Source organism: Narcine bancroftii, chromosome 9 (assembly GCF_036971445.1).
Source record: "Narcine bancroftii isolate sNarBan1 chromosome 9, sNarBan1.hap1, whole genome shotgun sequence".
NCBI lineage: Eukaryota > Metazoa > Chordata > Chondrichthyes > Torpediniformes > Narcinidae > Narcine > Narcine bancroftii.
The window spans coordinates 89,765,972-89,787,399 of record NC_091477.1 but is presented as its reverse complement, the minus strand read 5'-3'; the positions used below and the strand labels follow the sequence as shown (position 1 = coordinate 89,787,399).

Here is a 21,428-nt window from a genome sequence, read left to right as displayed (position 1 = left end):
TGCCCTACAAATCTGTACCGCCCAATTTACACCCTATTTACCTACACCCCGGTATGTTTTTGAAGGGTTGGAGGAAACTGGAGCCCCCAGAGAAAACCTTACAGACACGGGAAGAACGTACAAACTCCTTACAGACAGCATGGGATTCAAAACCAGGTCTGGTCCCGATCACTGGCACTGTAAAGGCATTACACTAACCGGTACACCAACTGTGCTCATTCCACCATTCTCACCTTCTCTACTCATCTGATTCCAGCTCTGGCAGTTTTGATTTAATCACCCACTCCTTCTCTCTCCCTTTCTCTGGCATCTGCCAGTACTGTGCTTGTTTCATTAATCCCATGTCGAGCCCCTCTTCACCTCTCCCACTTATCATCTTTACACAGTTCCTATTCATTTTCCTCAGACCTGATGAAGAGTTTCTGCTTGAGGTCTCAATCATTTTTTTCTCTCTGACTGATGCTTCACCTGCTGAGTTCCTCAAGCAGATTGTGTTCAGCTTCAGATTCCAGCATCAGTAGTCTCCTTTGTGGCTTGGATTGAACATTTTTATTTGCCTAATCCCTAAAGCCTAAACAAATCAAAGTTCAAATTTATTTTCAGAGTACTTACATGACATCACATATAACCCTGAGATTCTTTTTCTACTGGCCAGGCAGAATTTCTAATTACTGATAGCCATAAGCTCTACTCAAGGAGAAATAAATGTATGCTAAAGAAAGAAATGTAAACAAACTGACTCATCAATAACTAATCATCAAAGCAAGATTCCTTAAATGAATCTCTGAATGAGTCTTGTTGAGGATTTCTGATGGTTAAGGGGTAACAGTTATTCCTGAACCTGCAGGTATGAGTCTAGAGCACTTGTACTTGTTTCCTGATGGCATCAACGAGAACAGAACATACCTGGGTGGTGTGGAACTTTGATGATAGCAGCATTCGATGTAGATTTTCTTGATGGTGGAGAGAGTTTTGTCTGTGATGTAATGGGCTGTGCCACTACCATATGCAGGGTTTTCTGCTCAGAGAAATTGTTTCCCCCATACTAGGCCGTGATGGAACCAGTCAGCACACTTTTTGCTACACATCTATAGAAGTTTGCCAAAGTTATCGATATCATACTATTCCTGAGGAAGTAGAGGTGTTCACATGGTTTTTTCACAATGACTTTAGTGTGTTGGGTCCAGGAAGGAAAGGTCCTTTGAGATAGTGACTCCCAGGAATTTAAATTTGCTCACCTTCTCCACCTCTGATCTCCCAATTATCAGTGGGTAGTACACCTCCAGTTTTCCCTTGACCACCCACTACTGTGGTATCGTCAGCAAATTTGCATGTGGTGGTGTTGTCATACTGAGCCATACAATCATAGATGTAAAGTGAGTAGAGCAGGGGTCTAAGTAAACAGCCCTGAGGTGATCTGGTACTGATGGAGATTGAGGAGGAGATTGTTCTTACCAATCCTCACCAATTGTGGTCTGGAGGTGAGGAAATCCAGGATTGAATTACACAGTTGGTCATTGAGGCCTATGTCACAGTTCATATAAGAGCTGATATATTTCAAAACATTTCATCACTGTGGATGTGAATGCCACAGGGCCCTTATAGGCTTTATCAAAACAGCTGTGAACAAGTATGTCTCCACCAAATTGTTGGGTTTTCCCCAACCGAAGCCCTGGATGAACAATAAAATCTGGAACCTGCTGAGAGCCAGATCCAGAGATCTGAGGTCCGGAGATCCAAAACATCACACAAGGAGCAGGTAAGACCCATGAAAAGCCATCTCCAAGGCAAACTGGAGATTTCAGGAGAATGGAGACTGGATTGCTGTGGCAGAGCCTAAATGACATAACCTACTACAAAACCAAATCCAGTGCAGTAGGAGACAGCAAAGCTTCTCTCACAGATGAACACAATGCCTTGTACACCAGGTTTGACCACCAGAGCAAGGAAGAAACAAATCCATAGAATTGCAGCATGGGTAAAAACCATTCAGTTCATAATGTTTGTCTTGGCTCTGTGCACAATCCTAATCTGTCCTTTGCCTTGATTATTCCATCTGTACCAATAATTTACCTACACTCCCTGAAACAGATGCAATGTTTACGTTCAATTAACTTGCTTCAGTAACCAGCTATGTAAAAACAAATATTCTCTCTTGCTTTTTCTTAATATTTATTCAATCAGACCCTGCCTGACTCAGTGTGTTACTTTCACTCACTGAGATCAGCGCAACTACACCTCTATCGAGAAACCTGGGATGTTTTGACATAAAATTAAAGGTAGTATAGCTGAATCTCTAAAACATTGCCAACAGAAGGAAAAACCATGAACATGAAATAAATATATTCAATGATGAAGACAAACAGATTTAATGAACACAAAAATAGTCCAGAAAAGGACTCCAAATGTTATGAAAATTAGTGTTGGTGTACAACGTGGAACCCCTAATCCTTTCTAAAATAAAGACATGACATAACATATTCACTGAGTACTAGTGGTGGAACAGGTTCTTTCCATCTAAGTAGGATCTCTTCATGCCATAAGAGTTGTAAATAGTATGACTTGACGATCAGATGAAGAAAATAGAACATTAATATCATCTAACACTCCAAACAAAGCCGTTAAAGGATTATATTCAAGGTTATGTCATATTAATTTCAAAACTCAAAAAATCTCCCTTCAATAAGGTTCAATAACTCGACAAGATCAGAACATGTGTATCAAGGTTGCTTCCCCATCTGTCACATCAGGGATTTAGATCAGGATGTATATGGTATAATTTGTCTCTAGACATGTAAGTCTGAAGTACAACCTTGAACCAAATAAGAGAATGCCAAGCACAGAGTGAAGAAGTGTTAACTAATTTAAGAATCAAATCCAAATTTTTCTCTGAGATAGATCTTAGGATTTTAAAAAAATGTTTCAGATTAAAAATCACTTTGTGCTTTAAATTCTGAGAACTATTCATGAATAGAATAAAGAAACAATTGTAGATTTGTACTTACATTGCATATCTTATTTCTATCTTTTTGTGCTCTTTTTGCAGTAATTTATCTTTTTGATGCACTCTCGGGAAAGCCTTTCGGTGATGGAAAACCTCTAGTTCACAAGGTATTTGGCTGTGATAAGAAGGAACTTTAATCTGTTTGTATATTCCATTTTTTTCAACCAAACAAGTTTATAAAGGATATATTCCCTGCAAAATATCAAAATATAAAATTACCATAAATTTTCAGTAAAATGTTTGAAGTCAATCAAAGCTTCCTCCATGTCAAAGCAGCCTGCTGTACTTATATACTGTCCACCAATAATTCACAAAATGCCTTGCTGAGCTATTTTTGACAGTAATTTCCAAATCTTCACCAAGAAGGCTGAGGATAGCACATGGATGGGGGAATATCACAGCCTATATATTATCCTCTATTATTATCATTCTGGCTTGGGATTATATTGCTGTTTCTTCACTGTCACTAGGTATAACTTGTGGAACTCTGTCTTGAACTGCATTGTGGAAATATTTTGCCAAAGATCAGCAGCATTTCAGGGTGGTGGAACTGCTTTCTTCTACCATTTTGACAGGAGTTAGGAATAGGCATAAATACTGGCCCTGCCAATGAGACAGACCTATGGCCTCTAAAATAGGAATAATATACAGTAAACATTGAAGGCTGAAATCTTTTAACATTCAAAGGTGCTGATGAAGAGAGTGCTTCAATGTGACTCAACGGCCAGAATGCTGCTCATTAAAGGGCAGTGAAAGCAACCTTTTAGTTTTTTTTTAAGACAGAGGTCGATGGATTTTTGATAAGAAAGTAATGAAATGTTACCATGTAGACCAAACACAGAACTTAGGTTACAGTTAGCTCAGCCATGATCTTATTAAATCCCAGAGCATATGGGAGGAGCTCTGACCTACTTCTAGACCTCATTATATTATGTTTGCAAAATCTCAAATGTTCCTTGCCCTTGACACTAGCATCTAATTAACATGGCATCCTATGCTATAGGTGCTTAGTGGTTAGTAAGGGATTACTTAAGGTGGTATGTGAGTGGGAAAAAATATTTGAGAGATATCACCACAGGAAAGCCATACAAATAATTAAAATGAATGCTCACAAGGGAAAATGCAAGATAACATCAAGTAATGAGCATTCAATAAAACATATAATTTGCTATCTTGCAGAAAGCTCATTCCAAGCCAAGCCATACATATTGCTGAAGGATATTTTTACAAAAATAGCATTTTCTTTTCCTTCATGGATTATGGGGTTAAATCAGTATTAAAAGAAATTTTAAAAACTTGAATGAATAGCAATGTATGAATTAAATCACAGGGTTTTTATGGTTTGGTCTGCTCTCAGATCCAGGCAAAAGAGTTGGAAGGAAAATAAGGTGTGATTTTATTTGCTCACATTTCCTGTTGTAATATTTGACTGCCAATGGCATTGTTTTTGTAATATGCTTTGTGTCATAATTTGTATAATAGATTCCCATTTTTTAAAAAAATGGCCTCAATGCTTTTTCTTATTAATTGCCTCTTTTATTTTACTCTTAACCCCATCCTTCATTTTGCTTTCTGTGGATTCAAATTCTCTTAATTTCAGTGAAGATTCCTAAACCTAATTAACAAAGGAAATACACAGATACCTGCTCTGCATGCAGACCCTGAATCTCCTAGAGGACGTTTTAAGCCAATATCACAAAGGTTTAATGCAAAAGCAAATATCTGGTTTTTTGTTCTTCTAACCCTCCTCCCAAAGCTTTTGGTGTGAAAGTTTTACCACCGTATTGTAAATTGTCATTTAAAAAAATTATTGTATTTTTAGTCTTGCTCAATATATTATTTAGAGGTATCCCAGTGACTATAAGACGTAAAAGCAGAATTAGGCCAGTCAGCCATTACAACTGATTCACTATACTTTTTAACTCCATTCTCCTGCCTTCTTTTCCTAATCAAGAACCTATCTATCTCCATCTTAAATATACCCAAGGACACAGCTGTCAGCAGCAATGATTTCCACAGATTTATCAACCTCTATGTAAAGACATTCCTCCTCATCTCTGTTTGAAAGGGATGTCATTGTATTCTGAACCTGTGTTCACTGGTCCTAAATTCTCCCATTATTGGAGACATTCTCTTCACATCCACTATATCCTGACTTTTCAGTATATAATAGGTTTTATTGAGATTCCATCCTCATGCTTCTAAACTTTGGCGAGTTCAGTCCCAGAGCCATCAAATACTCCTCATAAGATTACCCTATCATTCCAGGAATTATTTTTGTGAAGGTCATAGACCCTCTCCAATGCCAACACATCCTTCCTTAGATAAGGAGCCCAAAACTGCTCACAATATTCCAAATACAGACTTATTAATGCTTAATAAAACATTACATCCTTGCTTTTATATTCTAGTCTACTCACACTGAATACTAGCATTGTATTTTCTCATGTCACCATATGTTACCTTATTAATGTGAGTAAATTTTTATGGAGATTTCTTTCCCCACATAGCACTTAATTTCCCATAAAAGCCAATTGCAATTTTTGTTTATTTATTGGTCAGAACCTTGTCAGTTTATTAAGACCAGTTTTCATCTGATGTATGCTTCAAAGTACAAATTTAATTTATTTAATCTGAATTTTGAATTGTCTCTAATACCTCCTTTAGTTCATGAGATCTGTATTTATTTTATTACCATTTGTTGGAATTGACTAGGCTAGAGATAACACCCATGTTTATTAAATGTAATTCTCAAAATATTTAATATCACAACCCAGGCAAAATTTCAAATTAGACCTAACTAATTTTGCCTTAAATTTAATAATTCTAATTCCCTATCATACACTAATTACATTTAATTGGCTTCAGCTAATTCCCTATCTATTCTTTCCTCTCTTACTCTCATACCGATTTTTTCATGAATAATTGATATCTTAATTTTTTTTAACAGAACATTTTCACTAAATCAATGTCTGCTTTTTAAATTTATTTTCTTTCTATCTGCCTATATTTAATAAATGTCAAAAGTCATAATTGCACACAATAATCCAAGTGAGATCTCACCATCATCTTGTAAAGCTTTAACATGATGTCCCAACTATTGCACTCGTTAGATCAACCAACAAAGTCAAGCATCCCAAATATCTTCTTCACCATCCTATCTACCTGTGTTGCTACTTTAATGGAACTATGTACTTATGCCTCTTGATTTCTCTTACAACAGTCTCCAGGGCTTTGGCATTTACTGTGTAAGTGCTGCCCTGGCTTAACATCCCAAAATACATTACTTCACACTTGTTAGAGTTAAGAGTCACCATTTCCCATCCAAAGAACTAATTGCATCGATTTTGTGCTGAATAAACTAAATAACTGACAACATGGAGTACAATATTTGCTGTAATAAATTAAATAGCCTCCATACCATGTATATTTACTCCGAGTAACACATTTGTATAGTACTTTTCTCACACACTTTGTTGAGAGCACCATTGTGAAAAAGTAGGTTTATCACAATATGCAGTGCTGCAGAGCATTGCATGGCTCTTGGAAATTAGGAGGCTGTCTATACTGCTGCAGCTGGTTTAAGAGTTTGATTTCATTAGAGTGGGATGTTACACTTTGTGAGAATATTGTCAGGGCCATTGGTTTAAAGTAACCAAATTCAATAATATCCTTGACATGTATTTTCTGTGTGTACATTTGTGCATACGTGTTTGTGTTTACTATTTTAATAACATTCTATAAGAAATAGGAGCAGGAGTGGGCTATCTGGCCTGTCGATCTTGCTCTGCCTTTCAAAAACCTCATGGCTGATCTGGTTGTGGACAGCTCCATTTACCCAGCTTTACCCCTACCCTTCATCTCCTGTGAAAAAATCTGTGCCTTAAATATACTGAATTTAATGAAGCATCCTCTACTGCTTCCTTGGGCAGATTTGAGACTTTGTAGCATAGATGATCAGTGCAGAATCATTAGTGAGCCACATTTTCAAGGTTCTGTGGCGATGCACAAGTAGGCCGTGACGAACTGGCCCTATTTGTTACGTGCAGTCAGCGGGGCAGTCGTGGCAAAGATAGCAGCATGCATTCATCTCTTCTGGTCCAGACCAGAAGTTGGCGTGTGTGCTTGCGTTAGCGTGATGCAAGCCGTGGAATGTACGCACGGTCCAACTGGTACCCTAATAAGCGAGTGCACGGTTTAAATAAATATTCTGCTGTGATACTCGAGCCAGCAGCCTGCATCTCCAGTCTGTACAATCGCTCTCTCACAACGCACTACAGTGGTGACCCTGACGACTCTCCACGCCCTGAAGACTCAACAATATGGACCCCGCAGTGGTAGGCGTCATAGCGCTAAAACTGCCGACTTTCTGGACCAACCAACCCCACACCTGGTTTAGCCAAGTGGAGGCCCAGTTCCAGATTAAGCAAATCACTTGCTATTCAACTAGGTATTTCAACATCATTAGCTCTCTTGACCAAGATACTGCCGCCCGTGTGAATGACCTCATCCAAGTCTGTCGGAAGAGGGTAATTATCTAGCCTTAAAAAACCTTCTTATTGGCACATACGGCCGATGTGAGAGGGCCACTAGGTTCCTGCACTTAGATGGCCTGGGGCCATTATTTCATATCTCTTCTTTCAGCAGAATTAAGGGAGTATATCGATAACTGTAAACGTGACTGTTCATTGACAATTATTCCTCACATACTGTATATAAAAATATTTGAAATATGGTCAGAAATTCCACTGTAATAATAGCCTACATCTGTTCCTATTTATTTAATTCTATTGCAAGGTAAATGGTGAAATTATTCAAATTTGGTCCAATACTACTGTTCATTTCCATATTTCAATTTAACAAATAAACAAATGTTACATTCAGCTTTCACATTAAATGATTTGAAAGATGTCATAGCAATTAAAATGAAGGTTTTTTGCATTCTTATTGAAATTATACATCAATGTTTTAAGATGTATTTACTAGATACAAAGTTTCATATTTAAATTTAAGATAATTTTCATTTCTGTCTACCATGTACTCTTTTATTTTTTTAATAAAATTTGCAAAATAGATCCAGGTTTTTCTCAATGACATTTATAATTTAACCAGACTGATGGTGATTTTTCTTTTCAAATTCATGTTAAATGTTTAAAGTTTGGAAAGTTGGTTGAGTACCAATGTGACAGGAGGAACCTGTAGGATAGTTCTTTGGAAATGAGTAGACATAGGAGTTGTTGCTGTGGTAAATGTGCTAAATATACAAGACCTCCACGGTCCTCAGCTCCATCTTTTAGATTGCATTTGAAATTAACATTAATCTCAGTTGTCATGCTTGTGACCAGCACAGATTATGAGCTCGATTTGGTGAAATGTTTGTGCCACTCTACAGAAATCCTGTCAGATAAGCCTTGGTAAATGCAAGTCAGCACAACAACCTCAAAAAGAGGAAAATAAAAGACACTTGCATTTACATAGCACCTTTCATGGCACTAGGCCTCTGGACCCACCCACCTTTCCAGCTGGATCCTTGACTTTCTCAGTGGAAGACCACAGTCAGTACAAATTGGAAGCAACATCTCCTCCTCACTGGTTATCAACACAGGCGCACCCAAGGATGCATGCTTAGCCCACTGCTCTACATGTTATACCTCCATGACTGCGTGGCCAGACAATTCCAAAGCCACTTACAAGTTTGCTGATGACACCACAGTTGTGGGCAGAATCACAAATGGCAATGAGATGTCTGAGGAGATTCGGTACGTCACCGAAGGATCTCATAAACTTCTACAGGTGTACCTTAGAGTGCATTCTGCCTGACTGCATCCTGGTATGGAGATGCCAACCCTCAGGACAAGAATAAAGTCCAGAGGGTTGTTAACTCAGCCTGCGACATCACAGGCACCAGACTTCACTCCATTAAGGATACCTACACGAGGTGGTGTCTTAAAAAAGCAGCCTCATCCTCCACCATCCAGGTCATGCCCTCTTTACCCTGCTACCATCGGAGAAAAAGCTACAGGAGCCTAAAGACGAGCACTCAACGGCACAAGGAGTGCTTCTTCCCCGCTGCCATCAGATTCCTGAATAACCAATGAACCATAGAAACTGCCTTATTTTTCATGCACACTTATTTTTACTTTTTTTACAATAACGTTGTAAGATGGTTTATAATATGACGTTGCTGCAAACACCAAATTTCACGACGTGTTCATGACAATAAATTCTGATTCATGTTCCAGAACATTTCAAAATGCTTTGTTGCCAATGTAGAGGTCTCTGTTGGAATATTGAAAATGTGATAAGAAATTGGGAAACCTGCTTATGAGGAGAAAATGAAAATATAATATTGGTCTTAATGCAAGGAAAACATCAATCATCATTTAGATGGAACCTTGGGATCCATAAAATCTTCCTGAAAGGGGCACTGAATTAATGTCATTTCCAAAGTGTGATACCACAATTAGGTTTCCCTCTCTCAGTTTATCAGTGTAAAATTGTGAGCTAAAACTACTGGAGTGGGACTTCGGTCTCATTGCAATTGTTTAATGCTTTTTTTTGTCTTTTTCAAAGTTATAATTAGGTTGTTAACTGGTATAGATTTGATCCCTTCCCTGGTTACAAATATTCCTCAGTTCAGTTGCTGAGCTCTGTAATTTTAAATACAGATGGCACATCAAAATTCATATCATACTACATTTCACAATGGACTTTGCAGAACAGAGTTTTCCTCTCATCTCTATCACATTGCATTATCTGTACAGTTATTAGAAACAGCAGTTTTTGAGGGTACATATAACATTAAATATTTTAAATAATATGTATTTTCTCATTCTTGTAACAAGAGCCACAGCCGATATGAAGGTGAATGGACATTCAAAGAGTTTGTATTTTTTTGATATGCAAGGTGAATGGAAAACATGTTATTCTGAAGGACTGGAGTAGACAAGAATTATAACTAGAAATGTTTCTCATGGATGTTATGATTTATAAATAATCATTCCTTCATCCCAAAAAACAATGCGCAATAAAAAGAAAATTAATGTCTTTGCCTTTTACAAGAAAATTTCTGTATCTAGGTAGTGGAGGAGTGTTTAAGATCACATCTATGAATCCAATTTCCACCATTACAGCTTAAAGGGTGGGTAAATGTCACGAATGACAAGAAATTATCAAAGGACAATAGAAAGAACGATTAAAATCCTAGCAAGAAATCTGAAATGCTCATATTTTAAAAATTATTTTGGGTCCTTTGCTATTCTTTCGGAATGTAACATACATCTCACATAGGAGTCCATGTAGTGAAAAAAGAGGTACCTTTTCCCAACTTAAGGACATCTCAGTATTTCTTTAAAGTCAATTAAGATTTTTTTAATGTTGTCACCTTTACAATATAAGAATTACAGCTATCTATTTGAGCACAGCAATAAAAAGTGACGAGATAATCTGTTTACAGTCATATTGATTGATGGATATGTAATAGCTAATGTATCAAGGGTAAATGCCTGTTTTCTTAGAAATAGCATCATAGGATATTTTACATTCAGCTGTGAAGTCATACAGGCTTCAATTTATTTAAAGTAGATATCTATTGCTGTCATGTCAGCTGAAATTTTATATTTAAAAAAATAACTTTACTCCCACCATTTTATTTTTTTTATTTAAACAGTGAATAGTGATAACATTGCTAGGGGAATTGTCATGAGAATATAACTTGAGCTGAATTCATATATTTAAGATTAAAATGACATCTCTGTAAACGAGTTTGAGTTAATGGTTCAGTTGCCTCAAACTTGAACTCTCTGACCCCTGGAGACAGCTTCTGCTTGTCATCAGCTCTCACTGTTTAAACAAAAAGACAAAAAAAAGATAGGAAAATGTTAAAAGTTAATCACGATTCTTTCTAATCCATTTTGGAGATATCAACATTGAAAATGTTTGCCTTTGGCTGAAATTTGGTTTTTCTGACCTTTGAGGCATGAAGATTGACATAGATAACCATTATGTACATTTTTAGTGTTAAACAAATTTTTTTTACGATGGGATGTAATTTAATTTATGAGCAAGTAATTTGATATTTTGAAGAGAAGATAACTCATCTGCTGCACTCTAGTGGTTAAATAAAAAGATAAAACTTCTGTTTTGCTCACTGGCTCTTTTCCAAGTCTCTCTCCTTTTTATATGCACTAGAGACAAAATGTGTGTTTTATTGAATATATTTGATAGCATTCATATGGTGAACACTGCTTTGAATTTTGGAAGCAGAATTCAGCACTCTTAATATTCAATTTATTCTCATTGTAATAATACAGTGTCATATTACATGAAATTGCTTTTACTTGCTGTAAGGCAGACAGATTCGCCATCAGCAGAAATTGCCTGAAGCGCCTCTTATAGTTAGAGAAAGAGAAGCAAAAGAGAGTAATCCCGGAGTCATTGAGTGTCCGTAGATTCACCTCCAGTGCTTCTGCAGCCACACTTGAATCCAGTCCAAACCATTGGCAACATGAGCTCCAGATCCGAATCTCTGACACAGTCAGGAACCTCACCCCTCACCTCGGCACCTCACCCCGTATCCCATATCCAATACCTGGTACCCCTTCAGCCAGTTTCGAGCCAGTCTCCAGCAGTCCACAGCCTGGCGTGAGTCTCCCGACAGCAGTCTCCAGCAGCCCAAAGCCTCCATGGGATCCTCGCCTTGAGTTGCCAGCAGCCAGCCGCGTACACTACTCCCTCAGCTGCAGAGCCCCTCGATGGTCACCATCCCATGGGTTGTCTGCTCTGCTACTTCTTCTCAGGTGGGGGATGTTCTCCCTTTTTTCTGTTACCCTGTGCTAGTCCTCCACTCCCCTGGTGTCTGCAACCCCTCATGACCTGCTGCTGATCATACGCACCAGCATGTTGGGCACAGACCCCATGGTCGCGGGATTTTAAATAAAACTACCATCGGCCCCTTTAGCGGGCCATTCAAAGCCTGTGCAGAGCTGACGGCAGTTAACTGGGCAGTTGGACCCCACAGGAGCGCTGTATCTCCCTTCCTCACTCCCTGCAGGTCTGCACCAGCGGCAGCGCTGCTGTTATAGTGGTTCCAGCAGTGCTGCTTTTTTTTATGTAAGTATGTATGCACCTAGATATATACATGCATACATACAGCATAAAGCCAACTTCTTCCCTATTGTATTTTAATATTGAGGTTAATAACCTTAAAGAACACTTTATGCATTTATACACTTTAATAAGATTTCAGAGGGTTTGAGCTGATCTGCTGAGCAAACCTTAATGTCGCATTATTCAGAGGTATTTTGGAAGTGTTTCTTACTTTCCCATAAACACCAGAAGTGTACTGTTGGCATTTAAATGTCAGAACAAATCACAGCTACAAATGTACAGACATCACCTGGAATTAGAATATATGTCAGACATAAAAGCACTGTTCATGTCTGTTTCAAGACCTGGGTGCTTAATATAACTTAATATCATTGGCTGAAAACTTCTTGGATGGAATCAGCACTAAACTCCATGCTATTCGTGTCTATTGCAATTGGCCTATTGGCAATTTTCAGGTTAACATTTAATTTAAGATAATTCTTTTAAATTCACTAACAAATATAATGGGTAAAAAAATGGATTGGCAATCAACATTATTGTGTCATTGATGTTCATTTGTGTACCATCAGAATTGTTTAATTGACTTGCTGTTTTAAAATTCACCCCCGCCCCCAGTATTTATTCTAAATATAATAGATCTAGAGCCTAGACAGTTTGAAATTAAAAGTAAAATGTACTGGAAATGCTCAACATGTCATGCGATATGTGTGGAGAGAGAAATAATGATTCTGGTTCATGATTTTTTAATCAGATTTGGGTGAAGGTGGGCGGAGGGGAGGGCAAGAATTGCAGGAGAGTGTCACCAAAAACAAATCTGTGGAAGGAAGAAGTCTGAAAAGATTAAATGACAAATAATAATATCAAAGCAAAATGCAATACAATTATGGTTGCAAACAAAGATTGTATTGGACAATGAGGCATGGAGCTCCAGATTGTCACAGATATCTTATTTTCTGGAAACACTTCCACCCTGCCATCCCAATCTTAGTGTCCCCCAAGAAATGCAGAACCTGTTTCTACCTTCCAAAAATTATTGGCCAGGCAGACTCATCATTTCGACCTGCTCTTGCTCCAAAGAACTTTCACTTGTGACATTGATCCAGTCTCTTTCCAGCAATTTTTACATTCTGCATAGTTCACATTGCCACAGCCTCTTGCCCTGTAACACTGACTCACAGTGAAAGCTTAAGGAAACACATTTCTCCTTTAAACTTGACATATTCCAAAGCTTCAGGCTCAAAAACAATTTCAAACAATATAGCCATTTTCACTTACACTTCCTCTAAACCCATTTAGAACCATGGAACAATACAGCACTGAAACAGGCCCTTCAGTCCTCTAGTCCATGCTAAACTATTTTCCCTAGTCCCACTGACCTGCACCCCGACTATAGCCCTCCATACCCTCCAAACCATATATCTGGCCAAATTCTTGTTGAATGTTAAAATTGAGTCTGCATTCATCACTTCAGCTGGCAGCTCGTTCCACTCTCCCAGCACTCTCTGTGTGAAGAAGGTCTCCCTAATGTTCCTTCTAAACCAGTGGTTTTCAAACTGCCCCCTAAACTCACATTCCACCTTAAGCAATCCATATGCCATAAATGTTCTGTGATTAGTAAGGGATTGCTTAAGGTGGTATGTGGGTGGGAAGGGAAGGTTGAGAATCTCTGCTCTAGACCCAATTGTTACTGAAATATTTTCCTTGAGAAAAATTGTCATTTGTACGATTAAAACAATGGTTTTCAAATTTTATCTTTCCATCCACATACTATTTTAAACAATCCAGAGCATCTGTGGCATAGGGATTGCTTAAGGTGGAATGTGAGTTTAGGAGAGCAGTTTGAAAACCACTGCTCTAAACCCTTCCCCTTTCACCCTTAGCCAATGACCTCTGGTTTGTATCTCAACTACCATCAGCGGAAAAAGCCTACCTACATTTTACTCTGCCCTATCAGTTACCATGTAGGTCCTTTCTTGGTTTGTCCTGTAACACCTCACATGTCTGCATTAAATTCCATCTGCCATTTTTCAGCCCATTTTTCCAGATGATCCAGATCCCTCTCCAAGCTTTGAAAACCTTCTTTGTTGTCCTCAACACCTCCGATCTTAGTGTTCTCTGCAAACTTGCTGATCCAATTTACCACGTTATCATCCAGATCATATAGATGACAAAACAACAATGGACCCAGCATCGATCCCTGAGGCACACCACAAGTCACAGGCCTCCAGTCTGAGAGGCAATCATCTACTACCACTCTCTGATTTCTCCTATGTAGCCAATATCAAATCCAGTTGACTCGACATTGGCTACATAGTAGAAGCAAGAAAGTTGTATATATTGTCTGTACAGGAAGTCTGCAGATTATGACAGGATTCTGTTACTGAGAATTATTCATAACCAGAACTATTCGTAAATTGGAAATGAACAAAAACAATGTGCATGGCCATAGAAACTGTTATTGCAAGGGACTGACAGGCAACCATCCTCACTGTCTCAGTAATGAACGAGTGAGTCTGCTCGGTGCACCCAGCTCTGCTAAGCTCAGCCCAGCCACTGATTGTTGTGGCTCGAGAGTGGATGAGGAGAGGAGAACTACCCTTTCCAATCTGACATAAGATGGCTGCAGTCCTACAGCTGCCAGCAGATGCATCACCATCAATCCCACAAGTCTTCCAAAAGCTTCTTCATACTAGTGTCCACATCAGGCATTTGTAATCCATGGAAGACCTGTATGATTTTCGTTAGTCTTATGTACAGAATCCATTTTGCACAAAAACCTATCTGTCTGCACCTAAAATGGGTATCTTAACCAAGGGAGCATTGACCATTTTAGCAGTTGTGCACAGATCAAGTTAGGATCTTAATTGTAGTATGTTAATATTTATGTTCTACATGAGATTTCTTTCAAAGAGAATAACTTAATCCCATGCATTTCTTTTTCAAACATCTTTTTAAAATCTCAAATTAAATTGAAGCTGCAGAGTTATTAAGAAAATGTCAAGGCATGAGATTAAAATACTATCAATAATTCTTTTCAATAATTTCAAGAAATTATAGAAAAAATAAATTATTAGGATAATTAATACAAACCAATTACAAAGGAGATGCTTCAGTCTCTTGGAATCACTGCTTAAATTGCAATTGGAAATAATATGTCATGCTTCTAAATATCAAGATATTCAGAAATATTCCTAATAACTGGGATTCTGAATTCCAAAAACTGAGATTAATGCAGGATTAGTATAAATATGAAATTGATGACCAATGCAGATATGGTCAGATGAAGGAGTTGTATCTCTCTGTGACACTTTAGGAATTTGGCCATTTGTTGTCATGGAGGCACATATTTTGGATTCATTATGATCCATCAAAAAGTCATGAGGTGATGAAACAGCTCATTTAATTTTGGCAGTAAGGCTTGAGGAAAGATCTTTTTGCTCAGACACTAGCATTCTCTAAAAAGGTGGTAGGAGTTTTTTTTTGTATTGATTTGAACCTTCATAAATTAGACACAACGCTATTCAGTGTTAAGAGTGAATCTTCTCACAGTGTTTAGAGTGAATTTTGCCAATTCTCCATACTGAACAATATGAACAATTCTGTGTCCATTTCCAATTATTGTGGAATTTTGTTAATTTTCAGGATTGCAGCAAATACAATTTTTTTAAATTTGTGAAGTTTCAAATGTTGATGACCTTTATAAGATCTTGTTTGGTACTTCTGTTGGATGTTGCAGATGGAAATAATGGAGGTCGCACTAGATCAATTTGGCTCATCCAATGAAAGAAAAATTGCCATCATAGACAAAAATCGTGATCTGTACATCACATCAGTGCGGAGATTTGGGAAAGAACAAAAAATCATTAAAATTGGTAAGTTTTGAAATTGTTAATAATTATGTTTAATGGAAAAAGAGGGTGTTTATAATCATTTTACCATTTCATTATCTTGGAATGAGATTTCCATGGTTCTTGGTTTATTAGCCAGTTTGTAAATATATTACTAAGAGCCACAATATTCCAAAAAGCAACTTTTATGTTGGATTTTGGCACAGTACCTATTTAAGCAATGTTGACCATTGAATCTTTTTACTGAATCATTTAACTGAAACAGTAAATTATTGCTTCAAATGACTTGAGTCCAAAAGATCAATCCATCTTATGAGTACAGACTTCAAAAATTACTAGCAAAAATGTTAAAATACTGTAATAATTCCCATGAAACAGGGATATCATATTGGTCCAGAAGTTTCTTTACTTACCCTACTCAGCAGATCGGGTCACAACACAAGGAGGTGAAAGTTGAAGTTTAAGGTTATTTGTCACTTCAGACCTGGTACAGTGAGAAGGGTTCTTTTTAAGGAAGTTCAGATAAGGATGTTTCTGGGGATGAGTGATTTCAGTTGCAGGATTATTTTGGAGAAGTTTGGCTTTTTTCTCCTTGGAACAAAAACAAGAGATTTGAAATAGTTGTTAAAAATTATGGACTTAGATAATTGGTGAGCAATCATTTTGAAAAGATTTTGGGTTGTCATTTCATCCCATAGATGTACTTTGATTGCCATTTAAGGCATCTCCCAAATGGAATTAGCTGTTACACTGCTTGAAAACATAATATTCATAATATTCAATGTTATTCAAATGCAAGGTGATTACTGGATCATTAGAACGAACACAGCTCAGCGCGGACATTGGCGACTTCAGGGGTTTCTACGAGGCTCTAAAGGCTGTGTACGGCCCCTCACCCCAAGTCCAAAGCCCGCTGCGCAGCTCAGACGGCAAAGTCCTCCTCAGCGACAAGATCTCCATCCTCAACCGATGGTCAGAACACTTCCAATCTCTTTTCAGTACCAACCGCTCAGTCCAAGATTCCGCCCTGCTCCAGCTCCCTCAACAGCCCCTAAGGCTAGAGCTGGATGAGGTTCCCACCCTGGATGAGACATATAAGGCAATCGAACAACTGAAAAGTGGCAAAGCAGCAGGTATGGATGGAATCCCCCCAGAAGTCTGGAAGGCTGGCGGCAAAACTCTGCATGCCAAACTGCATGAGTTTTTCAAGCTTTGTTGGGACCAAGGTAAACTGCCTCAGGATCTTCGTGATGCCACCATCATCACCCTGTACAAAAACAAAGGCGAGAAATCAGACTGCTCAAACTACAGGGGAATCACGTTGCTCTCCATTGCAGGCAAAATCTTCGCTAGGATTCTACTAAATAGAATAATACCTAGTGTCGCTGAGAATATTCTCCCAGAATCACAGTGCGGCTTTCGCGCAAACAGAGGAACCACTGACATGGTCTTTGCCCTCAGACATCTCCAAGAAAAGTGCAGAGAACAAAACAAAGGACTCTACATCACCTTTGTTGACCTCACCAAAGCCTTCGACACCGTGAGCAGGAAAGGGCTTTGGCAAATACTAGAGCGCATCGGATGTCCCCCAAAGTTCCTCAACATGATTATCCAACTGCACGAAAACCAACAAGGTCGGGTCAGATACAGCAATGAGCTCTCTGAACCCTTCTCCATTAACAATGGCGTGAAGCAAGGCTGTGTTCTCGCACCAACCCTCTTTTCAATCTTCTTCAGCATGATGCTGAACCAAGCCATGAAAGACCCCAACAATGAAGACGCTGTTTACATCCGGTACCGCACGGATGGCAGTCTCTTCAATCTGAGGCGCCTGCAAGCTCACATCAAGACACAAGAGAAACTTGTCCGTGAACTACTCTTTGCAGATGATGCCGCTTTAGTTGCCCATTCAGAGCCAGCTCTTCAGCGCTTGACGTCCTGCTTTGCGGAAACTGCCAAAATGTTTGGCCTGGAAGTCAGCCTGAAGAAAACTGAGGTCCTCCATCAGCCAGCTCCCCACCATGACTACCAGCCCCCCCACATCTCCATCGGGCACACAAAACTCAAAACGATCAACCAGTTTACCTATCTCGGCTGCACCATTTCATCAGATGCAAGGATCGACAATGAGATAGACAACAGATTCGCCAAGGCAAATAGCGCCTTTGGAAGACTACACAAAAGAGTCTGGAAAAACAACCAACTGAAAAACCTCACAAAGATAAGCGTATACAGAGCCGTTGTCATACCCACACTCCTGTTCGGCTCCGAATCATGGGTCCTCTACCGGCACCACCTACGGCTCCTAGAACGCTTCCACCAGCGTTGTCTCCGCTCCATCCTCAACATCCATTGGAGCGCTCACACCCCTAACGTCGAGGTACTCGAGATGGCAGAGGTCGACAGCATCGAGTCCACGCTGCTGAAGATCCAGCTGCGCTGGATGGGTCACGTCTCCAGAATGGAGGACCATCGCCTTCCCAAGATCGTATTATATGGCGAGCTCTCCACTGGCCACCGTGACAGAGGTGCACCAAAGAAAAGGTACAAGGACTGCCTAAAGAAATCTCTTGGTGCCTGCCACATTGACCACCGCCAGTGGGCTGATAACGCCTCAAACCGTGCATCTTGGCGCCTCACAGTTTGGCGGGCAGCAGCCTCCTTTGAAGAAGACCGCAGAGCCCACCTCACTGACAAAAGGCAAAGGAGGAAAAACCCAACACCCAACCCCAACCAACCAATTTTCCCTTGCAACCGCTGCAATCGTGTCTGCCTGTCCCGCATCGGACTGGTCAGCCACAAACGAGCCTGCAGCTGACGTGGACTTTTTACCCCCTCCATAAATCTTCGTCCGCGAAGCCAAGCCAAAGAAGAGAGCATTGTTTAAAGTGGAGATGGATAAATATTTGATAGATCAAATAATAGAATGATTTAGAGAAATGACACAGAATAGTTGAGGCCAGCAATGATCATATTAAATGTCGGTGCAAGCTTGTAGGGCATTATGATCTGCTGTTGCTTATATTTTCTTGTGCTCCTGTTAAAAATATGTTTTAGGTAGAAAATTCCCGGCCTATCCTTGTAACTAAGCCTGCCAGTCCTCATAACATTCTTGTGAATCTTTCCTGCATCCTTTCCAGCTTAATTATGTATTTTCTTATAGCTGAGAGACCAAAAATGCACTCAGTACTCCAAGTGTGTTCTTGACAACTTGTAACATTATGTCCCAGCTCCAGTACTCGTCTGAACCATTTACCTGTACTCCCAAGTTTCACTGTTCTACAACACTCTCTCGGGCCTCCCGTGTGCTAAATCCTAACCTGGTTTAACCTACCAAAGTGCAACACCTTGCACGTGTCCAAGTTAATTTCCATCTAACATTCTTTGGCCCTTTTCCCCAGTTTGTATAGATCCTATTGTAAGTAATGTCAAATAACCTTCTTTATTGTCCACAGACCATACCACCAATTTTTGTGTTATCCACAAATTTTTTTAACATGTTAACTATATTGTCATCCAACTCATTAACATAGATGACAAGCAACAGTGGACCCTGCACTGATTCCTGTGGCGCTCCACAGATCACAGGCCTCCGATCTGAATAACAACTCTCTACTATCACCCTCTGTCTCCTATCATCAAGCCATTTTTCTATCCAATTGACTTTCGCACACTGGATTTCATTTGCTCTAACCTCCCAGTCTAGCTTACCATACAGGACCTTGTCTATGTAAAAATGTCTATTGCCCTCTCATAAATATTCTTGGTCACTGCTTTAAAAAATTCAATCAAATTCATGAGACCTACACACTATCCCTAATCAGGCTATGCTTTTTAAAATGCATTAAAATCCTGTCTCTCAGAATCCCCTCAATAATTTATCCAGCTGCCTGTAGTTCCCTGTTCATTCTTGCAGCCTTTCTGAAATAAAAGCATGAAATATAACATTAGCCATTCTCCAGTCTTCCAGCACCTTATCCGTGGTTTCCAAAGATACTAATATCAATGCAAATATTTTATTCTGTCATCAGAATACAACAGGTTAGAACTTTAATTTACGTGGGGTTTATTTCTAAATGTCGGTGCTCACAGTGATGGAATAGCCAGAAAGCTTTTTAAAATTTTCAATGCAATTTGAGACCTCATCTGATAGAGATATTATTTTACAAGTGGGAAATAATCATGTTGTTATTGCGCATGTAAAATGAAAGTAGAAACTCGTAAAATTGTTAAATTCACAAAGTAATTTTAAAAATTTCCAAAAAACAATTTGATGATAAAGCTCATTGGAATTGTTGTCTGCTAGAACCTGATGACAGTCAAGATCATGCCTTTTTAATTTTTGCAGTCACTCAATGATCATTATGGATTGCATTCTGTGATTTACTATTTGCACAAGATGATTGAAAGTTTGCAGATTTTTAAATACTGCATGAATTGTTTGACTTGCCAATTCTACGGTATTGGACTCTCCTGCAACTGAAGTTTAATCTACTTGGACATTACAGTCTGCAATCTTGGAGAAAAATGATCAAAGCATGGCTAATTACACTTTTGTTTATTAATACTAAAAGCGTTGTAGCCTAGAAAAATAAAATAATAATATTCACATTACCTGTGTAATATTAACATGGTTCGTTGAATCAGAAAGACAAACATTGAAATTAAAACAAATATTGAAGAGTTGAAAGGAAAAAAAAATTTAAAACTAATTATATCTTTGTTTTAATTCAGGAACTATGGTGCACTCAATGGCTTGGAATGACACAATCAACATACTATGTGGAATGCAGAATATGTACTTTATAGCATGGTATTATCCAAACGTAGTATATGTGGACAAGGAGCTTCTATCCAAAACAGTTTATGAAAAAGATGCAAGGTAAAACTTTTTTCAGCAGATAATTATCTTGCACATTCATCGATGCCCATCTTATATCAGAGATATTTGACAGAAGTTTTTTTAAAATATAGTATTATTTGTAATATGAAATTTTGGACCTGATAATATCACTAGATGAACTTTCTTTCTTTCTTTGGCTTGGGTTCGTGGACGAAGATTTATGGAGGGGGTAAATGTCCATGTCAGCTGCAGGCTCGTTTGTGGCTGACAAGTCCGATGCGGGACAGGCAGACACGGTTGCAGCGGTTGCAGGGGAAAATTGGTTGGTTGGGGTTGGGTGTTGGGTTTTTCCTCCTTTGTCTTTTGACAGTGAGGTGGGCTCTATGGTCTTCTTCCAAGGAGGTTGCTGCCCGCCAAACTGTGAGGCGCCAAGATGCACGGTTTGAGGCGATATCAGCCCACTGGCAGTGGTCAATGTGGCAGGCACCAAGAGATTTCTTTAGGCAGTCCTTGTACCTTTTCTTTGGTGCACCTCTCTCACGGTGGCCAGTGGAGAGCTCGCCATATAACACGATCTTGGGAAGGCGATGGTCCTCCATTCTGGAGACGTGACCCACCCAGCGCA

The 21,428-nt window shown here is 39.0% G+C and overlaps 1 protein-coding gene across 5 annotated transcripts in view; it reads left to right on the top strand.

Annotated features, from left to right (window-relative positions):
- The window catches only part of ift80 (intraflagellar transport 80 homolog (Chlamydomonas)), a 189,248-nt gene that overhangs the window by 134,237 nt on the left and 33,583 nt on the right, over positions 1-21,428 (top strand). For all 5 annotated transcript variants that reach the window (XM_069896778.1, XM_069896777.1, XM_069896779.1 and 2 more), the window contains exons 13-15: positions 3,047-3,111; positions 15,849-15,984; positions 20,695-20,842. In XM_069896778.1, coding sequence (XP_069752879.1) covers positions 3,047-3,111; positions 15,849-15,984; positions 20,695-20,842 — 349 coding nt within the window. The remainder of the gene's footprint in view (positions 1-3,046; positions 3,112-15,848; positions 15,985-20,694; positions 20,843-21,428) is intronic.